At 40.6% G+C, this 24,047-nt stretch overlaps 1 protein-coding gene across 1 annotated transcript; it reads right to left on the bottom strand.

Annotated features, from left to right (window-relative positions):
* Positions 1-527: 527 nt before the first annotated feature.
* ATP1B3 (ATPase Na+/K+ transporting subunit beta 3) lies at positions 528-23,339 on the bottom strand. The gene is made up of 7 exons (XM_015871479.1): positions 23,104-23,339; positions 16,447-16,575; positions 11,546-11,653; positions 9,809-9,996; positions 9,323-9,373; positions 4,746-4,832; positions 528-2,874 (listed from the first exon to the last, which is right to left on the bottom strand). Exons 1-7 carry the CDS (start codon positions 23,210-23,212, stop codon positions 2,704-2,706), a joined length of 843 nt encoding a protein of 280 aa, XP_015726965.1. The 5' UTR covers positions 23,213-23,339; the 3' UTR covers positions 528-2,703.
* Positions 23,340-24,047: the final 708 nt, after the last annotated feature.

Here is a 24,047-nt window from a genome sequence, read left to right as displayed (position 1 = left end):
TGAGGAGTGGGACTGTGGCATGGCAAAAAATAAGGTGTAGATCAACTGAATTGGATACTGGTAGACTTTCAGGGTAGTTTGAAACAGCACCTGCAATAACTGGCAGTTTCATGATGTTCTGAAGTCTTTACTCCAGGCTTGAAGGCACTACAGTTACCTAATAAGACAAATAAGTATTTATTAGTAGACAAGTTAATCACCCCAGGTTTCTTACTAACTTAGTAACTTAAAGATTTAAAGTCCACAGAGAGCTTACTTAAAGTCATACATGAAGAAAACAAGTAATTCTATTGTGCCCTAACAGCCAATACAATCAATATATGTTTATAAGTATTTACTTATTCAAATTCTGATGAAAGAAGGGGGGGGGGGGGAAAGGTTCAGTCACTTTAGAAGTTTAATGTTTGACTCATTCCCTACATATATTTTATACAGTATTTTTGGTAACTGAACCTTCTCAAAGTCCCATCCCTCCCACAACTGATGATGCCTATGTGAATAAATAAAAAATACACTTCTACAAGATCTAGGGAGAACAGGAGTTTATTGAATTCTACCTGTCTGAAAAGTGCTGGTGAAGAATTGCCATTTCATGCTTTGTCTATATAAAGAAGTAGAAAGAGAAACTGTTGCAAGTATCAAGTCATTTGAAAACTGAGCATTTCTCTATAAATTCTTACCATTCCTAAGTGAACACAAATGTGATTTTATTATTATTGTTTGGTTTTTTTATACACGATGCTAGTATTTTTCATTTTCAAATGCAACCTCAACACTAAGTTCTGTTAGGCAGTATTAAAATACTTTCAGGCAGTGTTAATATACAGAGAACCAATTAGTGACAACTTCAAGAATCCAGGTATCCCACCTCTAAAACTGCATGATTTGAAACATTAGTAATGGAATATTTTAAAAGAACATTCTTATTCAATATTAATGCATGCTGTCATTACAGAAGTACCCATGGCATATTGTGAAGAACAATTTTTCTTTTGTAGACAACAACAAAGAAGCATGCTAAGTGACTTCAATCGCTATAAGCCTATTTGCAATGAGGTTCAACACACTGTGAAAAGGCCCAGTGAGAGCAGCTTCTTCCAAACCTGCACCAGTGTAAGCCTGCACAATTGTTTAAAGAAGTTTGCACTAATGTGGTTTACACTGGCCAAACATCGTCAAAGCAAGTTTTTAAGACTGGATCTTGAATTTTAGTAATCATTATTTTAATTTGTCTCTAATAAAGTTTTTAAAAACAGTATAAGAATTAGGTATAAAAGCAAGTTAGGTAACAAATTTAGGCCACAATATTCCTAAGAGAACATAGAGGTATGTATACAAATAGTTTTGCTGCAGTCTCCAATACATGAGAATGTGGATCATGTGCTCAAAAAATAAACTGAACAAAAACCCTGGGGTAGAGCTTTGTAAATCCCATGTCAGTAAAACCACATGAGTTATAACGCAGTGTAACAGGTCAGCTTGGCCTGATGTGAGCAGCAGTCACAAATAAGCCAGACTTCTTGTAGCCATCTTAGCACATGGATTACTAAAAGAACTGTATGACAGATGGCCAGTAACCCATACTCCCAATCAACAGACAGTTTGTATAACACAGCTGTATCGTCATCTTTCTTTCTTTTTTTTTTTCCAAGGCAGATGAGGAAATGCAAAGAAAATCCAAAATTAAAGAGCAAAAGAAAACATGAAGTATGTTAAAATGAAATGAAATGAAACAGTACATAAATTAAACAGGAATGTTTAATCAAGACAAACCCCCAGCAGAGGTTCTTCAGGATTTATTCTTTTTGTTTAATTGGAAATATGAAAGTCTATTTCCACAATAGTGAGGCTGTTTCTTTCAAGCAGCTCTGTTGTACAACTGTTACCAGGATTCTATAAACAAATTTTAATTGTTTTATATTGATATTTCTGAACTAAAAAGTTTTAAAATACGGTATAGATTTTATTTGTGCTCCACGTATTGCAAGCAATTAACAACACAAAGAAAGATTTAATTCCTCAGCTAGAATACCAAACTCTCTACCAAGTATTACAAGTACACAATACTTGCACAGTGACAAGCACAAGGAAGTACTAGGTGAGCACTTACTTTCTGAAATCCATACCAACTCTTAAAATCCATTTTACTTTCCCCACACCAACCAATCCACAATTTAAGGCATCTCCACACAGTCATCCATCCACCCACCCACTCCCACACACACAACTTATGTGGAGGTGTTTGCTCTTTCAAAAGAATCACTATGTCAATCGGGTACCATTTATTAATTATCTCTATAACTGTGTCAGCACTGAGATATGACAGTTAAACCAGTGTTAAATCAATACAATATTTACATAGCACAGCACATTAAGCTTGAGACACTCACTTGGGGGATAAAACCACATTTTAGAACAGGACAAGGGTCACCATTATTATTAAGTGTTTGAAAACAGCTATTTACAGGTCCCTATGACATAACTATGATCTGTACACTGTTCCAATGGGGCAGGCAGAAGCATGATAGGCATTTATTTGAGGGATTTCAAACATACGATTTGGAAGCATATTATTATGCTACCCTGAATGCCATAAGCCACCTTAACATTCTCCAAGGTGGTTTCATATCCTAGAATGGCATGTCCAGCTGATACAAAACAGACAACACAACATTTACTTTGTGGAAAGCATTATTTTTCCTGCTATTCGGTCATCTCAACTTTGAAGGCAATTCGTCCCAGAAACTTGTCACGATCATCTTCATTTTTTAAATTAGGAGATCCCAGGATCTTACACTCAATTGTTATTTCTTCATTGGTACTGTTGGAGTTAATCGCTAGTTGAACAGCCACTAGAGGCTGTAAATAGTGAGCCTAGTAAACAGAAAGATGGGGAAAATATTTGAGATACCGGACTAAGTGATCTGAATACAATGATTAGCATGAACAATTGACACTGAGTCTATCAAAACAAGAAAAAGAGAGAATTGCACAAACCCAAGCTTTCAAAGCCCAGTCTGACTGAGATCAGACTATATTTTCCCAGCTGGATAGATTGTCACGTACACATTCTTCATATTATTTTTTAATCAATATATTCCACTTCATTTGAGTTAATGACAGTACTCAATGTAAAATGTCTGGGGAGAGGGGTGAGAATCAGCATCCTCATTAAATGCTACAAGTTATCTGAAAAAGGTCCATTCTGTAAGTCAGGCAGTTGGGTTTATCATGCAGAGCAGCAAAAAGGAAATAACCGTTCTGGAGATGCTAGTACTTTCACAGCTCCTAACCCAGCACAGCAATAGTTGTACACTCTTAACTCTTTTACAGGATAAAGTAATTAAAGAATTCCACACAATAATTTTTGTTGTGTAGCCAAGAACTCAATCCAGACTCTTGAGACCTGTTTAAATATTCAACCTCAAAACTATTCTTGCTTTCTTTTCTACAACACACTGATGTTATGAGAACTGCTTCTTACATAAGCAACAAACCCTCAAGCAAATCTTATCTCCTCCCACATGACAGAATGGACATGAAATGACACTGAACTGTACTCCAAAAGAGAACATCAGCTAATTAAAGACTTTTTTTTAATCACCTATATAAGGATTCACATTGAGTTCTGCCTGACTTAAGAAAAGCATTTTATCAGGAAAGATCTTAATCCCATCTTTGGCAGAAATTATTTCCTGATATATCAAGATCTACCCATGCTGTAGTTTGCATTTCTTAGAACAGCAATGCTCTTCTTTCACTATTCTTACACGCCAGGAAGGTTAAACTACATACTGAGTCTGTCTATTGGAAGCAGAAGTTGACAGCCTTTCCCAAATCTTGTTTATCTAAGCAAACTGATGCTTTATCAATTCAAGAACTCTGGCTGTGAAAGCGAAGACCTAGAACTACATGCAAGTTACATCAACTGCTGCAAGTAAGTGTAGAGTACACTGGAAATAATAACTGACAAATGAATTATTTAGTGCCAAAATCACTTCAGGGAAATAAACAACTATTGTAGCATGTTAGAGGCCTAAAAATATTCCAATTAGGGGAGTACTTCACCTTCACTGGTGAACAGAAGCAGCTTTCCAACCATGATTAAATAACTTGGCCAATAAGAAGCAATTTAATTTTGTATTTGATAGTTATCTCAAGCTGTTTCAAGAAAATATTAGCTAAATTTAAGTTTGAAGAGAAACAAGAGTCTTAACCCTGTGTATTCTGTGTCAGTAAAATAGTTGTTTTGTTTTGAAAACTTAAGGTTCAAGTAGATAAAATTTAAGTCAGAATAAAATGCGAATAAGGGAGGCAAGCAAAGAAAAAATAAAAAATAACAGTAAAACAGACTAATCCACTACCTTGATGTGCTTCTTCATTAAGCAGAGTGAACAGAAAACATGACTGCAGAGCCATACAGATGTATGAGCAACAATACCATGCTGAGCTATAAATTTGATATCGTGTACACAAACCCTACAGGTGGAATATCGTAAACAGCACGGCAATCAAAAGAACCAGTTAAGGTTTTTTTGCCTTTTCCATTAGTGACCAAGAAACAGCAGATGTCCTTAATAGTGCATTTTATTCATTAGGAGGGTGCCTGCTTTATTTCCTTACATCTGTTAATGGATATCTCTAATCTCATTAAGCACTATTGTTCATGAGAACACCTCACTAAAATTTTCAGACTTCACAGTCAAGAGTGTTTAGTAAGACGACCATTATTACGACATACTTACATGCAGGGCTTTCCCATAGTATGGAAAGTACATCAAGTCAATCATCCCTCCTGAAGGAAAATAATTCATCTCAACTGCGCCTGGATCCTATGGTTGGAGAAAATAACAAAATTCAAAAGTCACTATCTGCTTGGATAAACACCGATACAGCATCAGAATTACAACCCAATGATAAAGTGCAAGACTCCCCTAAAGGAAAAAAACAAACAGCTCCAGAAAGTAGTAAACTAACCTCCAAAACAGATGAAGTTTTGGCAAACAGCTACATGCTGCACGCATCTGCTACAGTGAAGCTTACTATTAGCAGTACTTAAATTAGTAATCACATCAAGGCACTCTGAATTACATTTTCTGTTATCCGTCCAAGGAAGTCAAATTGCAATGAATATAACAAAAAGAAATCACATATATAAGCTAAAATCCCACGTATCCACAAACAAGCCTGTATGTTTTGGTGAAGCAACAGCATATCCATATATAAGACAAGATGAAAACTTGACTTGAAATAGAAATTCAAATTTCAAATTTGAAACAATACAGCCCCAACCCTCCACAATGGCACCTGATTCGTAGATTGTTCAGCTAGCCTTGAAAGACAAGCTACCTACAAGGAAACCAAGCTTAAAATTATCACATTTCTAGAGTTTGTATCATCAGCACCCAATAGGAACAGTACACATATGTACCCCTTATCGCTAGGATTTTCCCTACAGCTCCAAATTTAGTAGCAAGATGCTTCCTACAGAGCTGCTGCATGATTTCTAAGGAATAACCCAAGCTGTAAGACACACAACATTTTGTAGATCTTCCATATATGACTGTTGTCCCAGACACATGCTGTCAGAGTACGACAGATTCATCTCCATGGATGTAATATGCTTTGGGACTGTGAACCTGGGAAGGACAGCAAATGACTGCAAGTTCAAGTGGCTAGGAAATGCCCAAATCTAAAGTAACTTTCTGTAACAACTAATTATATTGATGTAATAAAGAGTAATGCCACAAAACACCCCCAGAAAGCTAAATACATCTACAGAATATTGTTGCTTGTACAGTGTAACTCACAAGTTTGAGCTGCATCAGTAACTTTCAACTTTCCCCAGTATTACCATACCTGTAGCTGCAATTTTTAAAAGCTACACTACAAATGCAACTGCAGTAATAGAAGAGGAACACAATGAAGAGCAAGAATCAACAGATAATAATCCGCAGCCCAAGAACATATCCTTCTACTACCATATTAGTTTAGGATCAGTTACAAAACCAGAATTCAGAATAACTTCAGGTAAACAGGAGCAGAGCTTTCTCAAGCAGCTGAACACAGTGTTGTGCAAGCAGTCAGTCATAAATGCATAGGCAGTCGTCTATCAAGAAAATAGCAGAGATTCTTGAACATGCAGCTGCCTTTCTCATGCAAATGCTCTGTGTTGCATTTTTTAATTAATAATAATGAAATCTAATAATTAGGATAATTAATCCCTACGTATATTTCTTAAAAAGCTAAGCTAGCTGCATCTGCTGAAAAGTTTCAAGAGCCAATCCATGAGCATCACATTTATTTTGCTTACCATGAACACAGATTTACAGGCAGTCAGCCAGCAAATCTTAAAATCAGACCACTTAGTCAGACAGATGAAGGCAGGCTTCTGCCTCACTCACAAAGGTTTTATCAGGACTGTCTTAGTGTAATTGCACAGACATTAAAATAATGTACTGAGAACCAAGGAAAGAACTTGTGAAAGACCTACTTGTTACCATGAGAAGAAGAAAGAATATTGTCCTTATCAGTTTAGACTTATTGATCAGTTTAAAGCAAAATGTACTGCAGCAAGAGCAATATCCATTAGTAGAACCTTAAAAATAAGAGTCCTTTCACATAAAAAAGGGTAAATCAGATGCTGAGTATGATGACAACTGCAAGGAAGGAAATCTCACTGATAACCATTTCTCATTCTTTAAAATTAGAAAGAGATGCCTAACACAAAGTGGGGATGATCTCTACACAGCAGAAATGCAGGTAGTTAAGGATTAGTTGTATTTGTCTTCTCTGTCACTTAAAAAAAAAAAAGTGCAAATCTACAGGTTTTCGTTCAGTGTACACAGTTCCAACACGAAAGAACATTGCTGCAAGGTGTTCCAGCACACTTGCAATTTCACACCTCCAGCCCAGACTAAAGATCTAAAATGCTGACATTCAAACTTCTTCAAAGTACAATCCTTTTTTAGCTCATTTCTCCTTGTGGAGATACTCAGGTCTACAACAGATCAGTTCCTTCTGGATGTAGGAGCAAAAACCAGCTGGAATTACTGCCTTACACTGCAAACACTACCTTCCCTCATCTACACAAATCACAGCGATGACAGCATGGAGGTGTGGGGAGCAACCCCACCTATGAAGCATGTTGATTTTGAGATCACAGATCTACCTAATTTTTTTTTTTCTATTTAAAACAAAAAACAAGTTGGAAAGCACAGGAAGAAGAAATGAGAGCTGCTTCACAGAAGTACACTTGGAAGAATATGAGTTTTTAATATTAGTTTCCACAGTAATGATGTTTCATATGGCAAAGACTGGCAGAATATGTGGACAGAAACTATTAACTCTCTTTTGTATGTAAAAGACTTGCCCTTATAACTTAGGGTTACTTTTATTATACTATTTAAAAGTCAGACTGTATAAAGTCAAGGCAGACATTTCTTCACATTGCTCCCTAATATATGCAAAATTCAAACTATAGAGAATAATATATATTTTTTCAAATAATCAGCAGCAGATCCACAGATTAAAAATAATTAAAGAAGGTCTTCCCTACACTGAAGAAAACACGGCACCAGCATTTCTGCTCTGCTCAATAAAATCACCTCTTAAGCTAAATCAAATCTTATCACTTCAATCTTAAAGATTTCTGATGTAAAACTTGTAATTACCAGCAAGTTGCATTCCTGCTATGAACTGCATAAATACACTTGTATGTGCTATGAAGCTAATATCCAGTAAGAGGCTTATTTGGCTTAATTTCTGTAGTACATCTCAGTGTTTTTTTAATCCACATTTGCTGACAGCAACAGAAAAATAAAAACCAAACAAGCAAACAAAAAAACCTGCAACAGAACACATCAGCTATTTAAAGACTCGGTAAATTCCCTGATTAAGAGGAACAACAGGGAAAGACAAACAACCTCTACACATCATTCCTGCTATGAGCCAATATTTAGGGAAGATTCAAATACAGTGGCAGATACATCTCATTATAAATTCATCATAGCATATGCTTATTATAGTTTTTAACATCATCTCATGGAACATCCATAGGAAAGCTGAAGAAATACCATGAATATAAAATAGAATCTTCAGTGTTTTATTTATAGCTTCTATATGTGCAATGTTCTTAGCACGCTGCCAGACATTCCAGGTGGAGATGAAGACAACTGGGTTGTGCTCAGTGTTTCAATAAGAAATTGGCATATACAAGAAAGTTCTAAGTAGCAAAATAAAACAAGGACTCAATGTAGTAGTGTTGGCAAAGTGAAATGGCAAATTCACCTCAGGAGACTTTAACTACTTCTGATATGATGAGAGGGAAAAATTTTGTTAATTGTCTCAGCTAGAGGATCAGCCGATTTGGGATATGGTATTATATAAGAAAAGATACACTGGAAAAGGGAAATAAGTGAAGAGTAATCATCAGAAGAACCTAACTGCATTATTCTAGAGAAATTCCTTCATCTGAACATTTTCTAAGAATGAACACAGGAATAAACTTTGTTTGCAATAAACTGTCATGGAAAGATCAAAGCTTCCACAGACTTGACAGCAGTGAAGGTCTAATACCTATGCACATAACAGATTCCTCGAGTGAAGGCAGGAACACCTGTGGTATTTGTTCTACCCGTTGCTGAAATTCCCCAGCCTACATTTGCTCAGTCAACTCAAAGAGCCATGCCGCTATCCCTTGCTGAAGCTACTAATCTACCAAGACTTCACAGCTCCCCAAACACTCCAGGAGAAATACACACAAGTCAAAAGTAATTACTATAACTGCCTTAAAACATTCTGAGTAAGCATTTTGTACACAACAAATACTTATAGATTAGATGTTATTGTAAGTTGCTTATATTTGATTTGAAGACAACTTTTACTTGAGCGGTAACAATGTTAGTTTCCACACTTGGTCTTACCCATCATTTATAAAATTGTCTAAGGTGCACTTGCAGCATGGAGAAAAAAAATAAAAATATAGGTTATGAAATGGGAAAACAAAACACAACTCACACAAAATAAATAAAAATAAATATGATTACGAGTTACACCCATGCATTTCCTCAGCTCTGAAGGAAATCAGGTAGCTCAAAAATATCTTAAAACAGAAGAACAAAAAGACAGTATTTTTAATAACTATACTAAAGAAATTAAAGACAATAGTATTAAATAAGACAAACAGTGAGATGAAAACAAGAAAAAAAGAAGAAAGTCTAATAGAAGACAGTGAAATTGTTCCAGCAGTGTTTACATTGACTTTTCATCTCAATAGCAAGGAAAATTCACTTCACCTTTAACTCTTACATTCAGGACTGACCTTAGATGTACACTGTATATATGGTTCCCCTTCAGGCTTTAATCCAATTATCTGAAAGAGAAAATTAAAGTATTTACAGACCTTCTTTCTTTCACCAGTTATACATATCAAATTCAAGCTTTCTCCCACTCAATAAGACAGAGCTGATACAGGGAGCACATCTGTCTAGTATTGTGTTTAAGGACAACTTTAGCTTAGAATAAAGATGTCAAGAACTTCTAAGATAAAGCTCAAATCGCAGCCATATCCAGGACTATTTTCTTATTTTACATTAAGCGCATAAAATCAATGTCTCAAAACAACGAACTGTTCAAGAAACAAAACATCTCTCTGCAAAGTTAGGAGTTACGGAATCCATGACATTCTAATTGCATTTCTAGAATGTAGGCATGAAGTAAAACACAATTACAAGAAAACTGAATCCCTGATATTTCAGTGATATTTCACACCCTGCACTAAAAATGAAATTTTAAAGTCGTCACTTACCCTATTCATTTTCACAAGCACGCAGGGAGTTCCTTTAGAATAGCCAAAGGTCTTATCTTCCTTCCCAGAGCACTGCCCAAGCTCAGAGAGGTTAAATCGACATGCTTTTTTAACAGCAACATCATTCTGATCAAAAACTTTTCCTGGAGTACAGTTTATATTTTGGGATTGCTTTGAATCATCATATGCTACGAAACATAAAAATAGCTTTTAAACCAATGGTATAAAGCACAGAAGTAGGCAAAAATTGCAGAAATTATATATAAACAGCTAATATACAGTTGTTTCTTTTCTAGCAGTTTTCTTTGAGAGTGATTTCAAAGCACTGTGCCTCCCATTTTCATCTTACAGGCTTACCTTCTCAAAGCTTATAAAGAAGCAGCATTGTGGCCAAATGAAATAATATAGAGTATTTCAAAAGAAATAATGTCCTGTTTTTAGGATCATATCAATAATTACAAATTTCAGTACATAATTCTAAACTATGTATTAAAATATAAATAAGTTTTTACCTGGAAACTAACAGTTCTTACATTTGTATTGTTAATTTTTTTTCGAAATAAACACACAAGAAAACTTCAAGTATTTTAATAGCTAATATTAAATTGCCTCTACATCGCCATCAGGTAGTATAAATGATGTTATAGTAATGTCCAGTTCTGGGACACCCAACACAAGGAGGACAGGGAGATGTTGGAGCAGGTCCAGAGGAGGGCCATGAAAATGACCAGATGGCTGGAACACCTCCCATATGAGGACAGGCTGAGAGAGCTGGGACTCTTCAGCCTGGAGAAGAGAAGGCTCTGAGGGGACCTTATAGCAGCTGCCCAACACCTGAAGGAGGCCCGAAGAAAAGCTGGGGAGGGCCTTTTTATAAGGGCAGGTAGCAATAGGACAAGGGGGACAACTTTAAACTGGAATAGGGTAGGTTTAAACCAGACATTAGGAAGGAATTATTTGCTGTGAGAGTGGTGAGGCATTGCAACAGTTGCCCATGTGAGATTGTGGATGCTCCCTCCCTGGAATCATTCAAGGCCAGATGGATGGGACTTTGAGCAACCTGGTCTAGTAGGAGGTATCCCTGTCTAAAGCAGGGTTTTGGAACTACATGATCTTAAAGGTCCCTTCCAACCCAAACCATTCTACGATTCTACAATCACAAGCAATTCTGGCTCAAGTTTCACAAACATGTGGATCATACTATCACAAATGCTTGTCTGTTCATCCCTTAACACTTTTTGTTATTTTTCCCCCTGATAGCTAAACATAAGATTAAACAGAAGCAGGGTAATAAATATTCATTCACAGCCTGAAAGTCCCCAACTCTCTGAACAGCAGGAGGCAGGTCAGCATCAAATAGAGCATTCTTCCTAGGAACACCTGAAAGGAATACCTACTCAAAGCTTTCAGATAGCACCACCACTACCAACCCAGATAGCCTCAGGCACAGCTTGTGTATCTAAGAAAGCATCTCCTGCAAAAAAGTGTGATTCTACAGAACCTCCTCAATTCTAACTTACAACTTTTGCGAGGCGCCATTTCCCTGTCAAATACAGGTAATTTTTTGTTACCTTTACATTTTTCTGTGAGTTACATACCTTAAAAACATATTTGTCTACAGTACGCCTGAACCTTTCAGCAGTTCTCATTAGTAATTACTAACTGCAAGTGAAGAATTAAATTAATGTACCAAACATTAAGATTCCTAAACTGCTTGGGTATCACTAACTTACTTACTTTCAAGAAATTTTCTAAGTGTAGAAACATATTCTGCATATGTCTGGGCATCGCTCTTGTTAAAGTAAAATTCCAGCGCAGTGTCTGGCTTTGGTGAAATCATAAGCCCTTAAAAAGAAAAAATACAAGTAAAGAACTGAACAACTTCACATCCCTGTATCACTCTAGCCTACTCAAAATTCACATCCATATGCTAAAAAGTACCCACCTGTAAAGAAACACTGATGTCACCCCTGTATTCCACATAACTGGAAAGCAGTTTGTGTTTCAAGTCAGGTATTAAAAATCAACACTACTCCACGTGAATTAAGACTTGAATTTAATCCAACATGACTACAATTCACAAACCAAACCCAACTGATTAGAAATAGCAAAATCAGAAAGTTCAATCACTTCCATTTAATTTTACTGATTCATTTCACGTTTTCAATATCCTTCAAGTTAAGCTAATTAGAAAAAAATAAAATAAAATCTGCCAAAGCCACACTCAGAAACCCTTGAGGTAAAATTAAGCATCAGAGCTTTAGACAAGATATGAGGACTGTCCCATCAGTAATGTCTCCTATTTCATTATGTTGACCCATGATGTCAGAAGTGGATGCTGGCAGTATGGCAGCAGAGGTTGAAACTTACCACCAGTATTTCATTGTATTTTGATGGCATGTAGAAGATGGCAGCAGAGAGGCAGCCAAACAGAATGGAATGTGGCATGGAAGTGTGTATGAATTTCTCTATGTGGAAGAAATTGCACCCATTGACATTCACTGACATTTGCTGAACGTTCATGGAGACCAAACAGTGGATGCAAGCACAGCGAGGCAGTGGGTGGTGTGTTTCAGCAGTGGCAACAGGAGACCATCTCCACTGGTACATGTTTATGAGCACAGCACGTGAGTTCAGCGCTGGCAAAAACACACAGGTGGAGGTGTTGGCAATATTGAAAAATAATGCTCTGTAGCTGAGAATTTGCTCTATCAACTAGGCTGTGTTACTGTGTTCTTTGCATCTGTAATAGTTTCCATGAAAATAACAAATAGGAGGCATCACTTCTAGGGCAACCTATGTAGAATGAAGCAAAACTGTATTAGTCTCATAAGAAACAAAGCTTCTTGTTTTCTTAAAAATAAGTAAATAAATAAATAAATAAACCTTTATAATGCATAAAGATGGCTCACATTTTTTCCCCAAACAAAACACACCCAGTTCGTTTTTCCTTGATTCTTTCCCACAAAGAGAAATCAGATGTAGTCTTTCACAGACAATACCAGAGAGCATGCTAAGCCACTGCACTCATGTCACTGGACATGGGTGTGCTAACCGTGCTGAACTGTCTGACAGCTGCCTGCACTGGGCCCTGCAGCAGTCGGGGCTGCTCCCAGTCGCATTACAGCAGTGCTGTCGCCTTCCATCTGCTGTCCTTGGCTGGCTCCTGGTGCCACTGCTGGAACAGGAACCATCTGCAAACCAGGGCCAAGGCTAGCAAGAGAATGGCTGCAGCGTGCTCAAATCAGGCTTTGCACCAAAGGGCGAAAGAAGCCAACAATGACATGGAGTTTGGCCTCTTGATAGAGCTGATCTGTCCTTCTTCCCAGGATATGGATTAAATAAGGTACACAGTTAACAGCCTCTTCAGTTACAGCTGAGATCTAAGGCTGCAGTACCACCAAAAATAGTGTTGTGCTTTTTGTTTGTTTGTTTGTTTCTAACCACATTAGTTTTCTTCTAGGTTAGAATGCCAAAATGGTTAGATCAGTGTCAAATTTGGCACAACAGAAGTAGTACAATTGTGGCAGTGACTAATTGCACCTCCTTAGGATGCCATGTAGTTGCCTATCATCCAACAAACCTAATTAAAACCAGATTCCCAAGTGAATAAAAGCTTCAGGAAAAAAAACAAACACCTTATTACCCAATGTTAAAAAATGAAAATAAAATCAGGCCTTCTTTATACAAAATAAAGATTTATGAATACAACACTGCAGTAGAAAGAGAAAAATGGAGAATTTATCTTAATGAAGGATTCTTAATACAGCACAGTTAATCAGTGAGTAAGCTCTTGGAAAGCATTCAGCAAGCGCAAGCAGCCCTGGTCTATGAGGGATTCACCTATGGAAGTGACTGGCCTTATTTGATAGCAGAAATTACTACAAATACTTTAAACTAGGAAATACAAAGATATATACTATACATTTATCACAGACAAACATCTTTCAGATTCTAAAATTACACACGAGTTTAACAATTTCTTTCATTTCTCAGTAGGCTTTCAAAAAAATAATAGTAACCTAATTCTTCATTCCACATCTGCAGCAGTTAAATTGTTTCCAAGAAAGCCACAACTAAATACTTCTGATGCACATCAATTCAAAATATCATTTTTGCCAATTACTTCGCACCTTTAGTCATCTTCAGAGCACCAGACTGAACTGGGATTCAAGAAAATACAAGGTAACAGGGCTGAAGTGTCACTTAAAGCGTTCTGAGGAAGAAGAGGTTATTACTTATATATGTGTGTATGTGTGTGTGTATTTATTTATTTATAGGTAATGTATATACATTATATATAATGTATATATATATAATGTATATATAATGTATATATAAATGTATATTTATAGGTAATGTATATACATATATACACACACACACATACTGTAAATGAAAGACTTAGATGCTGTTTTTCAAAGTGAATATGACAAAGTAACTAAATTGGTCATCAGTGAACGATACAGTAATTTGAAGAGACTCAGCGCTTCAGGGAACTTCAGGAACATCCTAAGAGGAAAGGGCTGCTCCAGTTCTAGTTTGTCGCAGTCTGCCTAGAGACTACAATGGAATGCCTGCAGAAAAAAGCTATTTGAGGAAGGAGTGAAGCACAGACCAGGAGAGATGCAGGATATGGAGCCTTCAAGGAGGAACAGAATTAGCATTTTCAACACAGGATCATGTCGAGGACAGTAATAGATCACAGTCATCAACAACCCCAAGATTATATTATTTTTTCTTAATGTTTTAAAATCATCTGGATTTGATTGATTTTGTTCTATCCCAGCACACATTACAAGTCAAAAACCAATCAGAAAGCAAATCAATCTGTGAGATTTCCAAATATTTTTAACATGAGAAAAACCTTCAACCTACGCCATCCAGCTTTTGTGTGTGTAGATTTTTTTTTTTAATTTATTAAAGTTTTACAGCCAGGAGCATGACATGTTTCACTGCAAGTGAAAAATGACACAGTTAAGGCAAAACATCAGAGCAGAGATAAGCAATTCCACTGTCTTCAATTATTCATTATGAAAGTTATGCACAATTAAAAAATAAAACTCAGAAATATTTTAGGAATTCTAAGTTAAAAACTAATTGTGGGATAAATACTTCTCTAAACAAACATCCTCCATGACATCTCAAAACAAAGGAGGATTAACAACCCAAACTCCAAGAGAGAAAATGTCACTAGGTCCAGAATCGAGTCCTAGCTACCCACAGCTCCATTTGCTACCAATGCTCTGACTATCACAGAGGAGATGGGAAGAAGGATAAATGGCCAAGTAAGTCACTTCTTCTAAATAGGTCATTTATTTTTGTTGTTGTTCTTCTTCTTTCAAGAATTTCACCCATTCTTAGCTTGAAAAGGCTGTACAGATCCTTAAGAATCCCATGTGGTAAGAGGACACCTGTTATAGCTGGCCTGAATACCACATCAAAGCAAATCCTGCTCAAAATCCAGAGAGATTTGTCACACAGGCCCAGTTGCTACTCGCACACACAGCGATTACTGCTTCATTTTAAGTTCTAATGCAGTTGCAAGATGTTGCTGGATTTTCTATGCTTGGGGTTCAGAAAGATGAAAAAGTCATTTAAAAGCATACTTTCACCGAAGTATTGACACTGCACAGCCATCCTGTTTGTTGATGATATTCTTACATAAATTTGGTCTCTAAGCCAAATCATAAGATTGGAGAAATATTACCAAATTTTCACGTGGCCCATCCATTTAAATTACGTACCCAGATCAAGTACATATACATTCAGCTGTAAAAGTATCTGGAAGACATTGATTTCTTTGGTATTAAATAAAAGTAACTTTTCAGACTTTCACAGCACAAGCCCTCCTTTCTCCCGCAGCACACAAATGCACATTTTATTTATACAAATCTAAAAAAAAAAAAAGAAGCCAAGAAAAAACCCACCCACAATATTCTCATTACCCATTTTATTTGCACAGAATTGCTTTTCTGTCATGTTGATCTCCTCAATCCAGCCCAGTGTAGCAACATACCACGTCTCGTGGCACCTCCATATTACATGGACTTGACTTCACTGCAAAGCCACACTGATCACACAACCACACATCCCTACATAACAGGTCAACAACCACTGCAATCTACAGACATTCTATGTCTGCCAAAAGTCAACCAATATAAAATCAGAACTCTGAAAATTGTAGCCCAAACTCTTCCCACTGTAGCCCTTACTATTGAGCAGACTATCCCATAATAAAACCTTCCTGTGTTTTCTTTGAAGTATCAAATACTTATCACAGGTGGCCTTCCATCTGATCCAACAGAACTGGTTTACAATTGGTCGGATGATGATCCCACTTTTACAACAGACTAGTGTCCAGATGAGAAGGGAAAACTGGAGTCAAAACAGCTGACAAATTCAACTGAAGAAATCTTATAGAAAAATCAGCAACAGTTACCCCTTATGCACAAAGGGCTATTGACTGAATTTATACTATAAATTACATGTCTTACACTGAGTTTTTCCTATGAAACTTCCAAGTAACTGAATAATAAGCAGTTTCCCACAGTCAGTTCCTACTTAAAATAAAGTCATGAGTAAAACTTGGCTGTTAAACCAGAGCTGAGTTTATGAAGAGATAAATACACTGTTACCTGGACTAGAAATCCGGTCACGGTATTTTGGAATGTCACTGCTCAGTGTCTGAAGCATAACCCACATTGTGAACGTGAAGAGTGCGGCTAGGAAGCCATAAAATACCAGATAGAATAATAAGATCAAACCTGCAAAGAAAAGGTAAAATTATTATTTTTGCCTTGGCTAATTCCTTTATCTATTTTGAAAATAAAAACAGGAAACAAGCAACGCAGATTGGTTTTTTGGTGGTGTTTTTTCCACAGGGCCCCTGTCACTGCCACTGGTAGCCGTCAGTCGCTGTGTCCCTGGCATTCAGACATACTGCACAGTGCTGGAAAGTTCTCTTTGTACTTTCTGGCTCTCAAACTCACAGGGTAAGACCTGGTATTTTGGCATCTTTAAGAAAAGCATTAGAAACCACTCTGAGCCCTGATGGGAAGCTAATGAAAATGACTAAGCAGACCACTCCAGTTCCATTTGTTTTAGGGAATTAGAGTTTTACAGCTGGAAAGGAAGGGGTGGTGGGGAGACTAAAGATCTGAATGAAAAGAAGAAATTGTTCCTGATCCAGTGGAAGAAGGAATAGAGAATAACGGGTGATTCAATAACACGGTCGATACTTGAGAGTACTCCACACAACACAGTGCTTATTCACACACTTCCTCCTATAGTAGACTTCTAAAGGTGAAAACCCTTCCTGCCACATGGCTCTGAGAGCACACCACGAACACACCACGAACACACCGTGCCTTCTGTTCAGACTTTCCCTAAGCCTGCCTATCACATCCACCTGCTGTACAGATCTACCCCAGGGATCCAGCAATGTGCCTGGGAAGCACAGGCATTGCTGACTCCAACTTGACAGTCTCCAGAAAGAGCTCCTCCAAACCTGAGCAAATACCCTCCAGGAGAGCGGCCTACTGCACCCTGTGCTTCTCCATCACTGAGCTGCAGCCAGTTGTTAAGTGAGAACACTATAGGAAAATGCATAGAGAATTCTTGTCGTTAATAATTCTTTTTTATTTCTCATTATTTTTCTCCTTCCATTTGTCACTGTGCATGCACAGATGTGGGCTTCCAGGCTTTTGCCCTGGAACTCACATTAGCTTATTTCCTTCTAAAACTGAGTTTTACATGGAGACATTTCCTGATCGAAGACAAACTACATTTGATGTCTGGATGGAAGACATAGGAAAAGTTGTGTAAGATTCTACAAAAATGTATTAACTGAGTATATAAAACTAACCAAAAGAAGAGTGTGTGAGTCTCTTTTAAGAACCATCACTTGAGACTCAGGATATGCACAACTTGTCAAGGACGGCAGCTCAGGTACTGAGCAATTCAGGTGCTCACACACAGAACCAACTACAGAAAAGCATCTTCAAAACCTTTCTAATCTAAAAAAAATAATACGATGACACAAATTCACCTTTAACCAAATATTCCAGCAGAGAGACTGACAAGGGGAAGCCAAAGATACATAACACATCAAAATCATTACCCAACATTCCACCAACACACGATTATATGAGATATTCAAGTGCAGTTTTCTTCCATAGAAAAGGAAAACTTAGAAGCAAGGACAGCTCAGTGATGAGCACTGTCTGTGGGATGACTGAAGGAGGCCTAAGCTCTGGCTCCTGCCCCAGAAACCACTCGCATTTTGCCACCAGTCGGCCACCATGACAGGAGATACAAGGGTCTGTATCACCCCTGAAAGAATCCAGTGTACATTCGCAACAGTAATTAGCTGGTTCCCAATGTATCATTACTGTAACAAAAGTTCTCTGCAGTAACCGGCTGAATATTGATTCTGTTTTTTCAGTTTCACATGTTGAGAAAGTTGCTTTCCAACCTGCAATAATGTGACAGCAATCAGCTATTCAAGATGCATTTGGGAACCACTGATGCACAATATACAACACAGAGATTTGTTACGTAGAAACCTGAAGCAACACAGGAACAGTCTTGTTCCCTGCTGAAGAAGCTCGATGTCTATTATAAACTATTTCTAAGGCTACTTAGAAGCTGAAAAGACATAAATCAGGCAGTATATATCCTAATCAATAACAACCATGACAGAAATTACACCTGTATTTGTGACACTGGTGACTTGCTTTACCTACCTATAAGCTTTACAATTGCATCAATTGAATCCAATACAGAGCAATGATCCGATGAACACTCAATATACTTTGGGTATCACAAAATGAACGACAACACACACACAAAAAAAATCAAAAACAAAAACCCACCCAAACTTTTGGTCAGCTTTCATTTCCAGGATCTCCAAAATCAACTTAAAACCATTCTGGTCCACACCCCTCACCTCACAGAGCTATAGAAGTCTACAAGGAAGCAGCCCCCTGCTGTTCCTGTTTCACTCTCCAGGTGCAGCAGTACCAGGACAAGGAAGACCCTATTTCTTTCACAGCCTGGAGAACGCCACCAGTTCTCCCAGTACAGCAGAGCACAGGTATGCACACAGAAAGACCACTTCTAAGCTTTTTTAAGGCAGCCTGTAGGCACGCTGCACAACACTGTCCATTAGAATAAAGTAACACATTTATGTTCCTGTGCATCATTAAGGAAAAAAAAGAAAAGGAGAGAGGCGAAAGACGAATCAAAACTTGCAAGGGCACCAAATTAAGCATGCTGAACTCTGTGAGCCTATTAGTATTAATTACCTTAAGCTAATCACAAAGAACTAGCCATGACTTGTCAAAAAGCTCAGCCAAGATAACTTTACATCACGCTGGACGTCTTGTTAGGAAATGAGAGCTGCCCAGCTCACAGAGAGCACTCCTCACAGCTGTCCCAGGCACAGCCACCACTCAGCTCATCCCATGCTCTGTAGCACTGCCGCACACAGCTCTGCACCAACACTAACACAGAAAACCACAAGTATCAAACCCACATTCTGCAGTGCTGGAAAACTGCTCCTTCTGAACCAACACATTGGTGTCAGCGTTACTTGGAGTTCATTTGCAACAATCAAAGCACTTATCCACGCTGCAAATTCAAATGTCTGACTAGTAAAAGGTCAAGATATCCAATATCTGGCCATGATCTCCACAACAAATACAGGCTTTCCAAACATTACATGGCAAAGTGATAAACACCTTGTCAACATGGCACAAAACAGCCTGGCAGATCTGCCTACATGTCATATACAGGTAGCTATTTGCATGCATTCATATAAACACATAACAGACCTTGAAGCAACTATGAGACATTACCCACAACAACAAAATGAAATGCCATCTTTCTGGCTGTATACCTTCCATGCTGCATGATCTCCTCATCTCTGGGATTGTTTCTCAGCAGCTCCTACTAGAGGAGGCAAACCTGTGACTGGTGACTGCCATTACCATGAAGGCGGCCTTCTGGCCCACCTGCTATATACCAACACACCCGTACACATTAGATAAGCACTAGTCACATTTCAGCTCAACTCCCTAACACTTCAGAATTACCGTCTTCCCAGTTTTGGGAGCAACAGGGGAAAAGAGAGAGAGAAAGAAAGAAAGAGGGAAGGAAGACTTCAGCAGGAATTAAAACCTTGGCAGTGCATTGCGGTTTATGTGACAATGAACCAAGAATGTAGATATAACATGGGACCATTTCAGGAGACAATAAACAGTATCAAGTGTCATGCTGCAGAGTCACAAAAGCCAGCGCTCAAGTGTCCTGATCCAGCATTTAGAACAGACATTATAAACACACACACCAGAGCTTACTGGTACCTGCAGCAAGAAAAAGGAAGCATGTTTTCCTCAGAGCTACCTGTGTCATGGCAAAGAAGATGGTTTATGATTTCTCAAATATGTATTTCTTACAATAAGTAGCATTATAGGAAAGTTAATTAAGACTTTGTAGCCTTACTCCAGGTTGCAAACTTGACATGCACTGTCCATCTACCATGATACAAAGAAACTTGGCTCTATGATTTCTCAGCTCGGGTGCACAAATGTTCCAACTGCAATGGCAGCCAGCAGTACCAGTGCTCTGCCTGGGAAGAAGCTACTTGCCAACAAAATCCTCTTCTAAGACTGATCAAGAACAAGGAAGAATCAAGTCAGAAGAGCAGTTAAGATTCTGACAGCAAGAACACAGTGAAAACCAAATAAAGCAAACCTGGATCCTGTTTTTTGTTACTTTGTTTTGTGCCTTACCTTCCAGCACATCTCTGCTCTGAAGGATACTGCTAAGCATTCAAGACTTCTCAGTAGGCCACAGTTTGTACATGCTGTCCAAGACAACGTCATCTCTACCCTGAACACCATGACAGGGTTAGCTCCAAGCTTAACCAGGCCTGACATCACATTGTGTGACCACAGCTTTGGTACTGCAGGAATCCAGCAGTGATCTCACTCAGCATCTCGCTGCAGCCCCAGGCAGGCACAGCATCTTGTCATTACATGTAGAGCAGATACCAATCTTCTCTTTCCTTACAGGAAGGACCCTGTGGCAGTGCTCCAAGTTCTCCTCGCTTTGCCCTGCTCATTACACCCTGTGCACAACCCCAGCACTGATCCTCCTTCTTTTGACATTTCCGAGGACCCTGTGTGCCTTGCTGCTGAGAACTTCACACACTTCAGTCATCCATCGTTTATTTCCAATTCTTCCAAAAGCCGCATCAAGCTACTGACTGACTTGCGGTCACAGTCTTGATCAGCCTCCAGGACTGCCTCAGACTGGGGCGACACACACACATACAGCAAACAGTTATTTAACAGTTTCTTTACTCATTTTTGAGACAAAAGAAATACGCCAGGAAGAATCGGAGCCAGCTGAATTCCTACCACGCTGTCCCTGGAGACAGCACGGCCCAGCAGACAGGCAGCAAAGCAGCCAGAGCTCTGCTGCTCCCGCCTCCCCCCAGGGAGCCCAGCAGCCAGAGGGACAGCGCTCAGTGCACACACTGATGGAAAGCAGAAGTGAGACTGAACCCTGTGTACTCTCCATTAGCAAAAGCACTCAGCAAGTGCTCTGCAATTAAAAGCAAAACAAAAGAAACATCCTACGTTGTGGATGCTGGGGGGATCACGATATCGAGCACTGTGCTTCTCAGAACACATACTGCACCCTAACAGAGCCAAAATTACTTTTACTTATATATTCAGACAAGTGATTTAAATAAGCGTGAGATGTTACCTGCAAAACGTCAGGACAAATATTGACAAAAAATTACAGTGACAGGTCATAGTGTTGTTGAACAGACACCTCTTCACATACAGCGAAGGGAAAGCGACACCACAAACCACATGTCAATCACCCTTAGGAAAGCTAATTAAGTATAAATTATTTGAACTGTAATCTAAGCCTTCATGCACTTTCTGGATGTAGAAAAACATCTTTTATCACGAGAGCTGGCTGTGAAACAAATTACCCACTGGTTCTATCAGCTGCAAGTGTTATCTATTGGCCTTGGACTGGCAACACTGTGAGGATTTATCCCTCAGGTTTCAACACAGAAGGTTGTTCCAGGATCCCTTTATTTAAGTCGCAGCTATTGGTGCCCGCGGCCTTTGTGCCCGTCACATTCCCGTTCATCCTCCCGCTCACCGCAGCCCATCTCGCAGCCCACGCACTTGAGGAACCTGCCCGCACGGGGCCGGGCCCGGCACAGTGGAAATTTCCTCTCCCTTGCTATGCAGGCGGCACAGCGGCCCGCGAGCTCTTATTTCCATCTGAATGGAGGGCAGCTCGTGTCGGAGCGGGGCCCTCTCCTGACAGACAGACGTTGGCAGCGCAGAGCGCGGCCTTCTGCAGGCTCCTCCTCGGATTTCGACATCAGCATCCATTGAGATGGTGTCAAGGCCGCGCTGGTACCACGCTGTGAGCCTTGTTGCTTCTGTAAGCACGGCTCCGAGGCGGCACGGCCACATCCAAACTCCGGGAGGGGACGCGGCGTTTTCTCAGCTCAGTAAATACGTCCCGCGAGGGTTGAAGCAACATCCCGATATTAAGCGTTTGTACGACCATCTAATATGAGAAAACATACTGCGAAAACCCAAATATTTGGACTGGAAGGAGCGAGGTTGTGACAGCGGGCCGCAGCTGGGGCGGGACGGGGCGGCTACAGGAGCGGGGCCGGGAGCTGCCCGAGGGGCATTGCGGCCGCTAAGGGCTGCTTTAAGGAAATGCTTTAAGGAAACCGGGGAGCGCGGCGGACCCGGCCGGGACTAACGCAGCCCAGAGCCGTACGATGCACAGCGGACACTGCCCCGCTTCGCGGCCTCCGACCCGCGGCTCGTGCCCCGCTCCCATTCATCGCGGTTCCCGCAGGCTCGGAGGCGCCGTTATCGGCGTTATCGGCGTCCTGCCGTCAGTCACGTTGTCCCGCACAGCCCCCCCACGCTCCGCGCCCCGCCGAGCCGCACGCGGGGAGGAGCCATGGGCCCGCTCGGCGCGTTTGCGTAGCGGGCCGGGAGGGCGGCGGTGAGTCAGCTCGGGACGCGCTGCCCCCGGACACACCTGCCCCCCCGGCCGCCCCCAACGACACGACGACAAGCTATTCTTAGCCGAGCGACGGCGGCACCGCCGGGAACGGCACTAACGGCCATACCGGCAGTAAGGTTCATAACGGCACTAATGGCAGTAAGGGCCATACCAGGCACCGATCCGCGCTGCCCCCCGGCCCCACACGCGGCCGCTCGCCCCGCGCTCACCCCAGCTCTTGGCCGTGCGCCCCAGGAACTCGCCGCTGTTGGGGTTGTAGACGAACTGCCGCCACTCGGCCACGCTCTGCCGGAACGGCTTCTTGGTTTCCTTGCTCATGGCGAGGCCGGAGGCGGCGGCGCGCGGTGCGGCAGCTCGTGCGGGCGGACGGACCAACAGCCGCTCAGTGACTGCGGCCGCGGCGCCCGGCGGGAGAGCGGACGCAGAGCAGCGCGCACTGCACGCCCCGCCCCGCCGCGCCTCGCGCCGCCCGGCAGCCAATCGCAGCACGCCGCGCTCCTGCCCCCTCGCGGCCGTTGGGCGGGAGCTGGCACGAGGTGCCGCACGGGGGGAGCGCAGCGATGGGCTGGGGGAGAGGGGGGGCGGGACACAGCGGCTGCTGGGGCCGGTATGAGGAGCGGTGTAAGGAGCGGTGTAAGGAGCGGTGTAAGGAGCGGTGTAAGGAGCGGTGTAAGGAGCGGTACCGGGCACCCCCGGGCCGGCCTTCACACCTTAGAGCTTCTTGTTAACGAGCTCCGAGCTCAGCGAGGTGTGAACGGCACCACAGCCGGGCTCAGGTGGGCGCTGAGCCGAACAGAGCTGAGCACAAGGGGCTCACACTGCATCCTTCAGAACTAAACACTAAGAGAGGCCATACAGTTACATTAGGTATTTATCAGCACACCCACTTCAAGTCTCTGTAATGTTTGCAGCATGGTTCACACCATAAAGCATGTAATAAAGTGATTTGCTGCCTATTGGATTCCAGTATTCTCCTCTGCTACAACACATCATGTAAATCATTCAGTTAGCCAGAAAAAGCAGCAGAAAAAATAATGCATCAAAACAACACATCCCTCACTGCTTCCCCTCCTTCACACTGCACAGCTAATACACTCCTTGTTCAGAACAAAAATAAGTCATTCCTCATCTTTCCTCTAAATGTCACCAGGCA

The sequence above is a fragment of the Coturnix japonica genome, chromosome 9 (assembly GCF_001577835.2).
Source record: "Coturnix japonica isolate 7356 chromosome 9, Coturnix japonica 2.1, whole genome shotgun sequence".
Lineage (NCBI taxonomy): Eukaryota > Metazoa > Chordata > Aves > Galliformes > Phasianidae > Coturnix > Coturnix japonica.
The sequence above is the reverse complement of the archived record's forward strand: the minus strand, read 5'-3'. Positions and strand labels throughout refer to the sequence as shown.